The sequence below is a fragment of the Aotus nancymaae genome, unplaced genomic scaffold, assembly GCF_030222135.1.
Source record: "Aotus nancymaae isolate 86718 unplaced genomic scaffold, 86718_ANA_hifiasm-v0.15.2.pri h1tg000014l, whole genome shotgun sequence".
Taxonomy (NCBI): Eukaryota; Metazoa; Chordata; class Mammalia; order Primates; family Aotidae; genus Aotus; species Aotus nancymaae.
This window is the reverse complement of record NW_026988425.1, coordinates 7,469,898-7,486,010: the sequence shown is the minus strand read 5'-3', so window position 1 is coordinate 7,486,010 and position 16,113 is coordinate 7,469,898. Positions and strand designations below refer to the sequence as shown.

The 16,113-nt window shown below is 43.0% G+C and overlaps 1 protein-coding gene across 1 annotated transcript in view; it reads right to left on the bottom strand.

Moving 5' to 3' along the window:
- Positions 1-16,113, bottom strand: part of ADCY2 (adenylate cyclase 2) — a 436,690-nt gene that overhangs the window by 138,076 nt on the left and 282,501 nt on the right. Inside the window, exon 5 of the mRNA XM_021675367.2 lies at positions 2,893-3,041. Coding sequence (XP_021531042.1) covers positions 2,893-3,041 — 149 coding nt within the window. The remainder of the gene's footprint in view (positions 1-2,892; positions 3,042-16,113) is intronic.

Genomic DNA, 16,113 nt, shown 5'->3' with positions numbered 1-16,113 from the left:
ATGGGTACAGGAAAATCAGGGTTTCTAGGGCAGCTCTACCCTCCACTCTGTTCAGATGATCCCCTAAAAATCATCCCTATTTCTTCCATGCTAACCTATAGCGGCAGGGATCACAAGTGCTGAGCCATTGTCCAAGAGAAAGGATGAACAATGCTCGCCCAGAGAAAGAGTCCCTGATTCAAAGCAGTATCGGGAGGCAGCATGTGTGGATGGGCAGTTAACTCCACTTCCTTCTTGTTCACACCAGCCGCAGTGGTTCCTGAGCTCAAAACTTAGAGTGAACAAAGCAGCTCTGAGATAGGCTGCCTGTAGATATCTTAAGGTGGTCCAGGGGTTATTTGGCAGCAAAGGAATTAAAAAAGTAAGCAGGCAATTGTGATGCAAAGTGCAAAGAAGCAAAGCATTATGGTAGAGAAAGCACAGTGCACTTATGGGACCATAGAGGAAGGAAGCCCCACCTGGAGTCTGACCATATTGCCACTTTAGAAAGATCACCTCTACCATGGCAACCCGGAAGCTGGCAGGCCAGTTAGAACTATATCCTTGGAACCCTGGAGAGCCCCATTGAAGGTCTCTAATGTAGTGAAATAGAAGTGGACACAGGTGGGAGATAGGATGAGGAACGAACTAGGTTTGTCGCTAATTTGATGTTGTACGGGGGTTGTCTGGAAGAGGAAAGCATTGAAAACGAAGACTGATTTCCGGCTAAGCAATGGAGTTCAGAAATCCAGGTCTGTGCAAATCAAAAAAGTGTGTAGGGAAAGATGACTAGTCCAACTTTGGTTGTGTTGTGCTTGACGGTGGTGCGTTAGATACACATTAAGTAGATGACTATGGAAAGCTATGGTTGAGGCCTGTGTATGAGCATCATTTAGATGGGAATTGAAGTCCTGGAAGAGGATTGTAGAGAAACAGAGAGGAGGTAAGAGAAAGTCCCCAACATACTCTCATTTACAGGAGGGGCTTGATTTAGGGTAAAGAAAAGAACAAAACAGACTGTCAGGAGAAAACTAAGGGAATACAATGCCATGAGATCAAGAGATAGGCAAGTTCCCTAAGTGGGAGGACAAGGCCAAGGGGTCAGATACACTTGAGCGGTCAAAAAGTGACTTAAAAATATTTCCCAAGATTGGAGGGGCAATGCTGAACTTCAGACATTTAAGGCTAGAGAGAGCCATTAATAGCATAATACACTTAGTCAGACAACTGAATGTTTCTTCTATAATCGTATAGGCAAAATGCTCACAAACCTGAAGGCAAGCCAGTATTTTAAATAATTTTACTCCTTAACACCTGTGAACTTTCTTTAAATGTATTTAGTTTTTACTATCATGTATCCAATTGTGCTTCCTTAGTTCCTACTCATACACAAATGTGTTTCTGTTACCTCCTTCCTGATAAGAGTTTTCTATATCACACTGACATCTGTGTATTCTTGGGTCTTATATAGCTTTTCTAAAATCTGATGTCAAATGAGATTTACCCTAGCAATGTCTTTAAATTATAGATAAATGTGTTTCTTATTAACAAGCTTCAAAAATCTTAGACCTGAAGCAGCCTGGCTCTTCTAAAAACTCTAATGACTAAACTGAGACCATCAAAACGTAACAAGTGCGGTCAGATACACGTGCAGGTTACTTATGGAGATAACTCAGTGATAGGCTTTGGATTTGTGTCCCCACCCAAATCTCATGTCGAATTGTAATCCTCAGGGTTGGAGGAGGAACCTGGGAGGTGATTGGGTCAGAGGGGCAGCTTTTTCTCTTGCTGTTCTCATGATAGTGAGTTCTCAGAAGATGAGATCTGAGTGTTTAAAAGTGTGTGGTACCTTCCTCTTCCTCTCTTTCTCCTTCTCTGGCCATTTAAGACATGCCTGTTCCCTTCACCTTCTGCCATGATTATAAGTTATCTGAGGCTTCCAGAGCCATGCTTCCTGTACAGCCCGCAGTACTGTGAGTCAATTAAACCTCTTTTCTTTATAAATTGCCCAGTCTCAGGTAGTTTTTTATAGCATTGTGAGAATGGACAAATACACTCAGCTAGAATGGAAAGCAGCGTACTAACATATGGAGTGGATAAAAGAACAAACCCCCAAAAGAAGTGGTCCTGGGAATGGGAGGGGCACAGAAATTGGTGTTGGACTGGGTGGGCCCCACTCTGCTGTGGCTGGGAGACAGCGGCAGGAGAGAAATGGGAGGGAGGATCCCCTCCAGCCTGAAGTGAGTCCCTCTCACTATTCCTCTCTAGAGCTCATGGGAGACAGAGGCCCCACACCAATCTCCTTCCCTACAATCCCATGATGAAAACATGTTAGTTTTCTAGGCACTGTAATTCCCAGAATGACTCCCTGGGAAGTAGGTATGCCAATCTCAGAAAGGCAGTAACTTTCACAGTAAATTAACTGAGGTATGCATCAGTGTCCTGTGACTTTGGTCACTGGTTTTCCAGACCCAAGAAACTCATCATGCTGATGGCTTCATGGAGGCCCTGCTCCTGCAAAGTCCATTTGGAGGACTCAGTCTTTGTGCCTGGAGATCCCACAGACTCTCCCTCCAATCTTACTGTAATCTGATCACAGGGTTTCCAGAATGAAAACCCTGCTGTCCCCCTCACTCTTTTCTGTGACGGATGCTTGGCCACAGAAGCCAGGGCTGTGAAGGATAACTCAATCCAATACAGCAAACAGCACCCTATTTTCTCATCTTAGTGTGAAGACCCCGAGGGGCAGCAGCAGGTGAGTGGGGTGGAAGAATCTTGGTGATTCTTCCCCCTGCAAAAGATCCACTGTCACAAAGAAGAGATGGTGATGTGAGGTGTGAGATCTCAGGCAAAACGTCTCCAGTCAGGCAAACAGACTCCCAGACCAGCCAAGGAGCAAGCCCAGCGCCCTACCTCACGTTGGTATGCCGCTTCACGTACAGGTTGTGGAAGTTATTTGTGTTCTCCATCTGGCCCGCCTTGGGACCCTGCAGCCTCTGAATGATCTCTGCTTTCATCTCCATAGCGATGTGGGCCGGCAGCAGGGACAGCAGAAGCCGCTCCTGGACAAGGTGGGGAAGGAGGAACAAACATCTCTCAGACAACTTGGGGGAAGACAAAATAACACTGGAGATGGGATAAACCTCCCCCCAGCTTATCATCCCCACCATGGAAAGCGCAAAGGCAACAGGAGACACAGCACGTGCCCACGGGGGGACTTCAGTGGATGGTAGCTAGTGTTTTTCCATGTACTGGTATAACTGAGCATTGGTCATTCATTCATTCATTCATACACTCATTTATTCAGAAAGTATCCATCTTTGACCAATAAATGCCATGTCCTTTGAACACCACTGATGTAAATTAAAGAAGAATACAGGGGCTTCTCTGCCTCAGTTGCCCTTCTGTTTCCCAAGAGTCAGGCATGAAGCTTGACTTCCTACTGGTTTGTAGGAAGGCCAATTTGGGGATTCTTTCTGACAAGCTAAATTACAGATTCTAGAAATACATATTGGGAGTGAAAAGAGATTTTCTAAGGTCAGACTGTATTATTATATTATTTATTGAATTCTAAGTGTGTGTTCTTCAGGATGGAGAATAAAGGAAAGTAAAGTTATTTCCCCAAAGATTTTTAAAAATCTATTTTGATATTAAAGTAGCAAAGCAGAAATAGTATTAAAATGTCAGAAACCAGTGGTCAGTGTAAGATGGAAAACACTCATTTTTGCCTGCTTGCTCATTTCTGAGATAAAATACTAGCTTTAATGCACTTAAGAAAGACAGCTGATATTCCACATTTCTTAAATGAGATAGTCAAATACTTTCAAAGATTTCATTTCCTTTATGATAAGCACATAATCCTCTTTAGTAATTCTAAGCCATTATAAAAGTGGAGTCAGAAATGTTAGCTTCTGTAAAATGTCATATAAGAAACTACAGGTGGAACACAAAGAAATGGTAACATAAAAGCTTTGTTTATTTTTGGTCTTTAAATTCAGTAAATCCAGGAAACAATAAATATTAGTATACAATATTGTACTCTTTTTAATATAAACTTATTTTGTTAGAGTAGCATTTTCTCATTCTCCTCAATGAAATTAAAATACACAATGTTTTTTGGAGGAGAAGGCTAACAGAAGGGCAATCTTCAGGACATATATCCATCCTGGAGTATTTTAATGTTAATCCATTGAAGAAAACATCATATGCTTTAGCTGTCATAGAGTTTAGCAACTTATATTCAATGTTTATAAACAAATATTTGTTCAATGAAACACTTTATCACATCTTTATCTATCACATTGTCTCTCTTTTTCTTTTTTTGTCAAGCTGATGAGAGATAGGGGTAGAGGGGAAGCTAGGATTTGCTTCCGGATTCACAGAGCCAGGTGTCAATCTCTGGTCCACTCCCAGTGCACATCATTTTGGTGGCTGCTGGAAACTTCCACTGAGAGAGCTGAGGGTAGGCCAGGAGTGCATTCTGATGCAGATGGGATGATCCTCCCCCCAGCTCATCCCCCCATGGAAAGACAAGTGCAAAGGCAGCAGGGGACATAGTACGTGCCCATGAGGGGACCTCAATGTATGGTAGCTAGTGTTTCTCCAGGTACTGGCATAACTGAGCATTGGTCATTCATTCATTCATTCACTTCTTCAGAAAGTGTCCATCTTTGACCAATAAATGCCATGCCCTTTGAAAAGCACAAATGTAAACTAAAGAAGAATGCAGGGGCTCCTCTGCTTCAGTTGCCTTTCTGTTTCTCAAGAGTCAGGCATGACACTTCTTCCAAACACCAGCCTGTCCTTCTGGTCTCATCTGACAGCAAGTGCACTGTGTGTTGAAGCCTTGGTTATGAATGATATGACACCAGAGACCCTGTCACATTCTTCTTTGATTTACCATTAGTGCTTTTCAAAGGGCATGGCCTGATCCCTCTCTCATCTCAGAGCCCACTTGAAAAAAACCAGGGGGTTTGTTTCCAGGTAATGGCGCTTCAGTTACTAGCTTTCATCATCTTCATATGAAGAACTACTCCATCATCTACTCATATTTAGCTACTCATCCCCAAAATGCATAAACTTGCCACTTGTCTTCAATTTCTCTAAGCTTTGGCATCTGTGACTCATGAGATAGTTAGACCTTTGGGAAACTCTAAAAGTAATCAAACTCACGGTGTGCCCATGGAAGTGTTTAGCAGATAGAAGTTGTCCTATAAGTGTTTAGCAGACTGAGTTCTGCTAGTATGGCCTCCACTGAATTCCATTTCTGTAGGTCCTGAGTGTACACTACAGCAAAGTACTCTGTGGATGGTCACTTTCTCTTCTTTCTGTTTATTGATTAATATATGGAATAATTGAGTGTGAAGCCAAAATATTACATACAAAGGAGTTATAATGTCCAAAGTCTATTCATACCAACAGAGGAAGCTGGTGAGGAAAGTATGACATTTCCATCCACAAAAATCAGGACATCTGCTCAAGCACAGTGGCTCATACCTGTAATCCCAGTACTTTGGGAGGTTGAGGCAGGCAGATCACCTGAGGTCAGGAGTTCGAGACCAGCCTGGACAATATGGTGAAACCCTATCTCTACTAAAGTTAAAAAAATTAGTTGGGCATGGTGGCAGGCAACTGTAATCCCACTACTTAGGAGGCTGAGGCAGGAGAATCACTTGGACCTGGGAGGTAGAGGTTGCAGGAAACTGAGATTGTGCCACTGCACTCCAGACTGGGCAACAGAACAAGACTTCACCTCAAAAAAAAAAAAACGAAAAATCAAGGGACTTGTCTGGTCATATTCTCAGACATGAACAGAGGAGACCCTGCTGAGAGAAGGGAGGCATGTTGCTTTGAGGCTTCCCATTGAATCTGTCATAATCAAAGCAAATAGAGGTTGAAAATAAATGTTAACTTCTAAAGCACTGATAAGGAATATTAACATGTAGACTATAAATAATTAAGGGTCTGGATCTAGGCTATCTATTTAGAAATCCTAGTAGAATCTGTGCATCTACAGAGATGTCTTAAGATTGGCTTAATTAGGTTAAAACCCATTTTGTACTCTTTCCGATGGCTGATGAGTCAAGGGCTAAGATAAAATGAAATGCACTAAGCCACAGGTGCTCAGTGTACATAACTCTCCATTAGTGAGCTTATGATGATAACCTGTGTGTACGTGGATTCAATACCAATACCGTCTTCCATTGAACTTAAAACAACCAGTCAACTTTCCCAGTGTTTACATGAGTTTCTAGCTATGCTTCTTATAGCTAAGCCTGTCAGTATCCTACTCATATCCCTTGCTTGGAGATCACCATAGATTGTTCCTTTCTGAATGTACTATTTCCTGTGTGTCTGCGAATAAAGAGGTAGTTGATGAATAAATACTGCAGCTTTTGCATCAGCATCCCTTAATAGGAAATCTGAGCATGGTCTGCACATTCCTCAGAGAGTCCCAGGAAAAACAGCCCTGTTTCCACCACTGGGCCATTTCATTAGCTGATCTCCCTCTTTGGAGGGAGCTGATCTCATGGTCTCACGCCGTCACCGTGCTAAAGAGAACCACTTCCTAACTAAATGACTGTACCCAGACCCTTGTCTTAGGGTCTGCTTGTGGTAAACCTAACAGACATTTCCAAGCTTTGTCTCTCCTCCTCCTGTAATTCTGCAATAAGATTATGCTAAACCCCAAATCACACAGAGCTGATCCTTCCTGAAAGATACAGATTCTATGATCAAAAAAAGAGAGTCAAATATAGTAATCCTTTTCCACACTCAGAGCCTCATTTAACAATCAAATGTAAGTTAAAAATCTTTATTTTAGACCCAAATGTAGAGGATGACTGACTTTTAATAGGCGGTTTAAAAAATATAGAAAGTAAACTTCATATGTTGTACAAAACAAGAATTTTTTCTTTTGTTGGAAGTGTTAAAGAATCCATGTGAATTTAGACTGAAATGAAGATGTTGGTAACTGCCAACCAGTCAAATAAAAGAACTTGAGGCTTCCTTCCCGACCCCCACCCCCTATCATTCAATGCTGGCACCACTGGTGGATGGTAGATAGTGCAGCACCTGGCAACAGCTCAGGGTCCATGCTCAGAGTGTGCACCTGCCCTCTAGGTGATCACAGTGCTGGGCAATTGAATGAGTTTCTGAAAAAAGCCTGAGCTCAAAAGTGGTGAAGCAAGACTCTTTCTTTTAAATTTGTCTTTCTCCTCTTTAAAAATGTTCTGATCTGAAGGAAAAGCCCACTACTATGGCACACATGATAAATTTCAAACCAATTTGTAATCCGACAATGTTAATACTTCCATTAATATTTTAGCTTTTTACGAATGTAGCTGTGTGCCCTGCCAAATTATCTGAAAGCAACACACACACTTAAGTGCTTAATATGCTGGGTATAACCTAGCTACATTATTTTCCCAAATTAGTTGGACTAATTCCTTAAGGATACTTTTGGAGAATCAAGTTGTCATTAAACTGATTGAGGCACACTGGCCATTACTTCTTTCTCTTTCTAGTAAAGCTCATGCAACTACTGATAATTTAGCTAATTCTGGCATAGTCAAAGGTTATCTGAGTAATAACTTGCCCTTGATTTGGGCATTCCATTTGACACATCCCTTTGTTAAACCTCCAGTTATTATCATTAGCAATACATTTTTCTTATAACTTGTTCTTTTAAATTGTGTCTGATATAAAAGCTACAGAGTTAATGTAGTAAATTTCAATGTAATAGTGATCAAAGTTCAGAACAATCTGAGCTCTCTGAAGTGTTTCTAAACTAATGAAGCAAAGCAGGGATTATAACTATGTTTTTATGTTATTTTTTAGGCTATTTTGGTTGGTAGGAAAATCCAATTGAAGTAAAGAAGACTTACTTGTACTTAAAATTTGAGCTAAGATATAGTAATATATATTATACCCTATCCCTTCAATAAACCATGCATGTAATAAATACTTAAAGCTATATTACTTTTCAAAAGGAAGAATAACAATGAAAAACTCCTTTCAGATGAATCTTTAAGTTTTCTCTTTTAATTCTTATTTTAAATGCAATTTCAATTACATCAGGATGCTAGATCAGTGGAATAAACAGAAAGGATGTCATGTTTTTCTCCTCCTAAAAGAAAGCAGCTAACAGAGTGTACAAACACCAGATCCCTAAGCAGCCTTGGGCCACTTGTGGCTCTGCCACCCGTGTGCTTAGGAAACAGAAATCATTTGATAATGTCCTGCAGTAGGAGAAAGGTAGCTGTCCATCAACACGAAATGCTGCACGTGCTCCACTGAGAAAACAGGTGCAGAAAGACAGGACAGTAGCACCTCCCCCAGCTCCTATCACACATCTTCCCTTGCAGCAGGCTCCATGTCTCCAAGTCTCAGAATCACGGTCCTCCTCCAGCCTCAGCCTTTCCATCGCCCTGTTCTCCCAACAACTGGGTGCTGTTTCCCATTACAACATTTAGCTTTTCCTCTTAGGTCCCTCAATAGAATTTTTGTTTCACATGAATCAATTAAAACTCTTACTATCTGAAAGGTCTTTCTTTATCTTTCTTTGACTTTTACAAAAAATAAATTGGTCATCATATTCACATGGGATGGAGAGTAGAGGATGTCACAGTAGAAATATCTCTGAAGTAGGGGTTTTGCCCTTCCTCGGCCACCTCAACCAAATCAGTCAGCCTTTGGGGCTCAGCTTGGTCATCTGGGAAATAGGTCTGTTGGGCCATGGGGTCAAAGGTCTCCATGTCCACGTAAGAGCACAGCCCTTCACAGAACCATGGGGGGCCCTTTCTAGAACCTACCTTCCACTGTCCTAGAGATGACTACATCCTGCTGCATCTGTGTGCCCAAACACTAGCACTATGCCGAAGAAAGAACCCAAGTGCTCCAATTCCCACACGGTGGTGAAGATGCAAGTCTAGAAGGCCTGAGAGCAACGAGACTCCAAGTGGGGTCCAGAACACACACCCAGGCAGGAGGCTGGGTCTGAGCTGTATGTTCCTTGCACTGCCTCTGACTTGTGGGAGGAGGACGAAGACGGGCTGAGATTTCTGAGGAGCGACTTTAAAGGCCAGTGTTTTCATATCTGTGTGCAGAGGGAAAGTCAGCCTGCTTTTTTCACAGTCTAGAAAGCTGGAATGCTTTGTGCAAATTAAAATTGCTATGTACGTCAGCAAATCAGGTTTCCCTTTAGTAAAACAGTAAGTGCTTTCCTTGCATGCCTATCTGATTTTCTCACTTAACAAACCCTGGTCACATACAATATCACTTAGATTTAAACATGTTTTGACAAAAAAAAAAAAAAAAAAGGCGCAACAGACATAGATGTGGCTCTGAGAAGTCAAGTGGTCGTCACCTGGAAGGTGAGACTGGATGGAACTCATCTTTCAGCTTCACAGACAGATCTTTCCATCCAGCCGGATTTGTAGGTTCAAGATGACCAGGACATTTTTAGAGAGCACATTATTAAAAGATGGTGGAAAGAATAAAACTATCACTCACGTCCCTAGGGACATGGATGAACCTGGAAACCATCATTCTCAGCAAACTGACACAAGAACACAAAATCAAACACTGCATGTTCTCACTCATAGGCAGGTGTTGAACAAGGAGAACACATGGACACAGGGAGGGGAGCACTATACACGGGGGTCTGTTGGGGGGAAATAGAGGAGGGACAGCGGGGGGTGGGGAGTTGGTGAGAGATAGCATGGGGAGAAATGCCAGATATAGGTGAAGGGGAGGAAGGCAACAAATCACACTGCCACATATGCACCTATGCAACAATCTTGTATGTTCTTCACATGTACCCCAAAACCTAAAATGCAATAAAAAAAATTAAAATAAAACTATCACTCACATGCGATTATTCTTCAGTTAACAGAAGTTAGAGAAAAAAGTACTAATCAAGTCAAATTATAAAGTATGTCTGCAGTCCCTGATGACAGTAAATTGGTATTTCTAAACTGGAACTGTTTATCATCAGTGGTCAATTTGATTCTCTAAAATAGAGACTCTAGGGAAATGAGAATCACTCAAAAGGTAGAAAAATATTCAATCCTTGGATAAGAGGCTATGGAGGTCTCAGATGAGAGCTGCAGCTGTGCTCCCTAGAGTAGGCACAGGGCACCTCGCTGCACACCAGCACCTGGGTCAGCCCTGCAGGCTGGTGCACCCGCAAAGGCTGAGCAAGCATAGCTCAGCACCTGTGTGAGAAAATCACCCAAAGGGGAATTTCGTCCTGCAAGTAAGACCTCCACACTCACAAACCAGAAAGTGAAAAAGCAAAATACTCCAGAGGGAAGCCGAGACTGATCTGACTTGCCTCTCCAAGAGTATCCATCCATAGGCAAGCAATGTCATCCAGCCTGACATGGGCAATGCCGGCGGAGGCACGCTGTGGAGAGAATGGATGAAAATGAACCACGCTCCTGAGCGCTGGCCCAAACTCCCCAACATAAGGTACAGATAGCCAGGCAGGTGGTGGCGCCAGCCTTTGGATTTCTTCTAAGGAGGAGGACAAGGTGGAGATGCTGATAACATCATTGACAGAAGGAGATGAGAGAAGAAGAAGGAAAAAGTGGTAGCACATTGGTATCGATTTGATGAAAGATTTCAAGGAGCAAAATTGAGTATTTTCATGTTCAAAAGCAATCCCTCAAGGCAACTCTTATGTACAGATGATACATACATGATGCAGTTATGTACACACTACACCTGCACTGGACTGGACCATTGTTCTGAAATAGGTGTTGACCCTCCCTCCCATGCCCCACTGGGAGGCAATGTACCTTGGTAGGACCAATGACATGTGAGCAGCAGTGATATGTGATCCTTCTACACAAAAGCTTTAAGAGTCACTGCAGGGCTCACCATACTTTCCTTTCCCTCCTCTGTGGGACCAGCAGTGTCCCAGATAGTGACTCTAAGTCCAGTCCTGTGCATGGCGCAAAGTGGCAGTTCTCCTATGGTGGACAAATACAAGTGAGAAACCACCATTGTTGCCAGCCACTTTGATTTGGGGGCCATTTTTATCACCACCTACCCTAGCTATTGATTCTGACGCAAATCCATGCAAGGATGTGCACATCAACCTAGGTCCTCCGTCCCTGAGTACTTAGGATTTTCTCAGCTGCTCTGACCTGGGGAGAAGTTGCTCACTCACTTGGTATGTTTGTAAGCTGCAGCTTCAGGGCAAAAGCTCCAGAAAGCCCCTCTGTGAAGTGCTGATTCTTCTCCCTCATTTAGAGCAAGAGGAGTTTGAGCCTCAGCAAGGCTATTCCACCTGTGAGGAGTCTTCAGGGAAGGGACTCATAACTTTGAAGCCCACACTGGCAACCCCCATTGGTCTGCATTGCAGTCCATGGAAGAAAAGGCCGAGAATGTGGTCGCTTCAGTGGTGTGGAAATTACAGAGAGCAGGAATGATCCCACCAAGTACTAATGTGCATTTCCTCCTTCAAAGTAAAAACCAGAGGTCTCGCCTCTAGAAGATTTTCTCTAACTAAAAGCTGGAGTCATGAGAATGTACTTATTCTACTTGGTGCCAGATGTTATCCTACATGCAAATTATTGTCTATATTCTCCAGTCAAAGTTTTAACTCTCATTGGATGCAAAAGTAATGGCTATTAATCAGCCAGCCTGATTCCCATCCTTAAGAATGCTGGCAGTATGGCGTCACCACCCCAAACTCAAGGAGGCAGTGAGGCTCCTCTGAAAAGCTTCAGAAAAGGAACACTATGGTCTGTCCAAAGGGGCACAGACTCCAACTCCCTCCCTGATGTTGGCGAGACTGTGGGCTTACTTCCCTTCATCCTTGAGACGCTCAGGGTTCTCCTTTGGAATAGGCTGTGCTGCCAAGCTTAGAAGCTTGCATTTATAGAACCATCATGAGTATAAGAGAAGCTTGAAGGGGTAAAGATGAGCAACAGAAAGGGGCAAAGCCATAGGAGGGGAGACCAAGCCCTGCCATTGCTCTGCTAACTTTCACCTTAAGTTAATTCTATAAACTCATGTTTGCAGCGTTCAAAGCTGTTGACTGATAAAACGGGCCTCATCTTTTACATGGAAATGCACCCTCCTATTATTCCTAAGCGATTTTAGAACTGCCCTACTTGCATGCAGACACTGTGCTCTGAATTCAATATTCTTTCTTCCACTCAGCAAATCCCTATCAACCACTTTCCATGTATCAGTTCCAGGTCTAAACCTTTTGTAAGTATCGTCTTGCTTAATTTTCTCAGCACTTAATGTTGTAGATATTATTTCTCCCATTTCTATGAAGAAGAAATTGGAGACCAAATAGGTTGCATGGCTTGCTAAACATCCCAAAGTAAGGAGGTGGTGGAGTTGGGATTAGAACCAGTGGGAGGGAAGTAGTTAGTGGTTAATTGCTCTTAACCAGTTTGCTAAACTGTACCCAGGAAAAAGAGACAATACATATATATGTGCAAGAATAAACAACACAGCTCCAGCTGGGGACAGGAGCGGAATCGTTCCATACGGAAGTATCTTAGGGCATGACTGATTCTCTTTTTTTTCAGTGGAGACATGGCTTTTTTTTTTTTTTTTTAACTGTTTTGAAGTTGAGGATTTGAACCTTAAAGCAAAACTGCTCTTGGGGTGAGTACCACAAGTATCCCACACTCTCGGCAAACCCTCAGACTCTCCCCTCCAAGCCAAGCCCAATCCAGCCTGGAAGCACCTGCTGGGTGAGAGTTAGGGCCCAGAGCAAAATTGTAGCCAGTATCAGAAGGGTTCCTTTGAAAATATTGTCCACTGGGGAGATTTCTGGAAAAAAATTGCACTGCAGTTCTCTCTTGAACCCGTAACTGAATCCTGAAGCAGTCACATATGTTTTCTGCTGTAAATACTTGGGAAGGGGAGCTCAGGACACACCTGCACAGAGGCAGATGTCCAAATCTCTGCATATTCATTCTGATAAATTAAGTACTCCATGCCCGCCTCCACAGAAAAGTCTCCAAAGATACAGTCCAGCAGTTAACAGCCTTTAAATATTGTGCCTGTTTTCAAACACTAATTGTCCCTTGGGTATTGATGTCATTGATACCAAGAGATGTACCTGTCATTTCTGCATAACAACTTGTCAGGAAAGAATAATAAGTGAGGAACGAAAGGCTGAAGAACCTCACTAATTCTCACTCCGCTCATGAAGCAATGTCCTAAGCTTCTTCAGGTAAGGATTAAAGATGCGAGAGGCACCTTCAGAGTACGTCATCACCCCAGAAAGCCAAAAGGCTGTATGATCCTGGAATTGTATTAGATGTAACTCAGTGACTGCAGCTCAAGCCCCAAAATAAAGGTGTTCTTCTGTTGTAGTTTGCTTGACTATCAACTTTCTACACATACATATCTAATTTGTGTACCTATGTGGCGGGCACATGATATTTTTTAAGCTTTATCTTTGTCTTTAGAAAATGCATTCTTAGTAATTAGAATACAGGGTTTATTTCAGGGACTTCATGTTCTAAGCTTCACCAATAGCTTTGTCTTTGGAGAAAATCACATCAAATATTAGCTAAAAAGAGGCTCTCACGTGCCCCACTACCTGACAAAAATAAACCGCGGCTAAGAGCTCATATAATTTAAGAAATAATCATGTAACACAGTTCTTGCAAGTTACATAGGATGAAAACTCAAGTTTACTTTATACATGCAGTGCTTCAGGAAACCTTGATTGGGTGTGTTTTCTCACTTGCTCACTAAATCTGAGTATGCATGTTCTTAAGACTCGTCAAAATTTTAAGTCCACAGAAAGGCAACTGGCAGGGTATGGGCTGAGCCTGGTCAGGCAGATGTACTCTGATTGGCTTGCAGAGCACATGGTTATGTGCACATGTTTAAAGAGTTTGAACCCCTTTAGATAGATCATGCGCTGTACAGCTGACCACAGTCCTTGCCATTTCCTAACGACTTGCAAGTTCACTGCATACATTTACCACATCTGCCTATACTCTAAACCATGGTTTATCACCCTCAGCAATATCGGTATTGTGAGATCCATGGCTTTTTGCTGTGAGGGGCTGACTGCACACTGCAGTACTGCAGTATATTTAGCAGAATTTGTCCAATATACTGAGACTTAGACTAGACTTCAGTACCCTCTACCCACTAGATGCCAGCAAGACCCCCAGCCCCTTTTATGACAATCCAGACTGCTCACAAGCATTAACAAATGTTTCCTGGGGCGTAACAGTCTCCCTCTGGTTGAAAATCATTCCTCTAAATATAAGACTTCTCCTCTGGACTTTTAACCTGACTACTTTCCCCCTGCGCTCTTCCCCTCCACTTACCACTGTCCCTCTCCACCTTGTACTCCGTGGCCCATCACTTTCATTGTTTCTTGCCCCTGTCATTCCAGAATGGCAGTGCACACCTCTCCAGGACATCACTAGGAGGCACACCATCACTTCTCACATGCCATTGGCTATACCCAGCACTTAGGGATGCAGTGACATGTCTCTGTTCTGGGTGAGATGTACCCAGCCACAGAGATCCTCTTACAACAGAGGAAGAAGAGACTGAGTACTGGGAGACAATCCAGTGGTCTCTGTCACATGCAGAGAGCTCAAATGCAACTGTTTGCAAATGGAAACTATCACCTTCCCTCCAAAAGCTGTCCTTCCCTTTGCAATCTTAGGCCAGTCAATATCTGCCCATGCGCCCAGCTGCCCATGCAGAAACCTGCTTTCATCCCTGACTGTTCTTTCCTTCTTACCAGCCCACATCCAGTGAAGCAGCCTCCTGCCTTTCACACTTCAGAACCTGCCCTCTCTCAACCTACTGCTCTGCCCAGTTCTCAGCAACCTCTGTCATCCCGAGAATCACCTCCTAAGTGGCTTCCTTCCTCCCATCCTCCTTCTCCCTCACCCTTTCTCTTCTGCAGTGGCGGTCTTTCTAAGATGGGAAGCAGTCAAATAAGATCAACCCCAGCTCTGAAGGCTCTAACACCTGGGATAAGACCAAAACCCTTCAGTATATTACAAGATATGATACACCCCAGGCATCCCACCTTCTTTATTTCTTCCTCGTTTCTTTGACCCTGCAACCCAGCTCTTCTGAATCACCTTCAGCCTCAGACCCACACTGGAACACACTTCCCCGGGACCTGGATGGCTGGTTCCATCAAGTCATTTCCATCTATGCCACCTTCCTTTGCTGAGGCTATCCCCACCGATTCTCCAGGCAGGCTTCTAACCACTTCCTCTCTCAGAGCCATCTTGCATGCCCTCTCCACCCACAGCTGGGCTAGGTGTCGTGTGCTGTTAGCCCACAGCATTCACCTTGCTAATGGCCCCTAAGCTCTGCCAAAGTCACCTGTTTCCTTCAAGTATAGGTGTTAGTGAGCCAAGACTGTGCCTTCTTCAATATTTTGTTCCCAGCACAGAACACAGAGGCCAGAGGCTGGCATAAACAATAAACATTTGTTGGACGGATACAGGAGTGAATGCATGAACGTGTGACCCAGTGCCTCATTACACTTTGAATAAGATTTTCACTGAGAAATGCACTAAATAATCTGTTTTTTCAACGACAGAGGCCAGGAGAACATTCTAGCTCTGTCACTCTTCAAGTGGACAATGGGTAAATTACATAACCTTGGCCCTTCGCCTGAGAAATGATGAAGTACATTACTGCTGTCACTTTCAGTTCTAGGTGTCTCCTGTTCAATAATGTGTCAGGAGGAAATGGTAAGACATCCTTGAGGGTGACAGCAGAAAAGGAAATACACTTTGAATTCTATTTTTGGTTACTGTTAAGCACCTACATGTTTTCTCCTTTAGAAGAAATAATTGGAAGATGTATATAAATATGTATGTATATATTATATATATGTGTATACATCTCTCTTTTTAAATTTTGTTACAGTATGCATTAGTTGACATGCACGCATAGATTTCCAGGAGAACTGCAGCGAGGGAAGAGTATTTTAATTCTTTCCTATGTGTTTCTCAAAGTTCTGGTATCTGATCTTTCTAGGGCTAATTAAGCAGCACTGTCCTTTTTGTTACTCTGCAGGTACAAGTTCAAGTGCTCATGCTAATTACATAGTCAAAGGCTCCTCCGGTGGCTGACTCCAGCTACATGCCATGACGGAAGGCA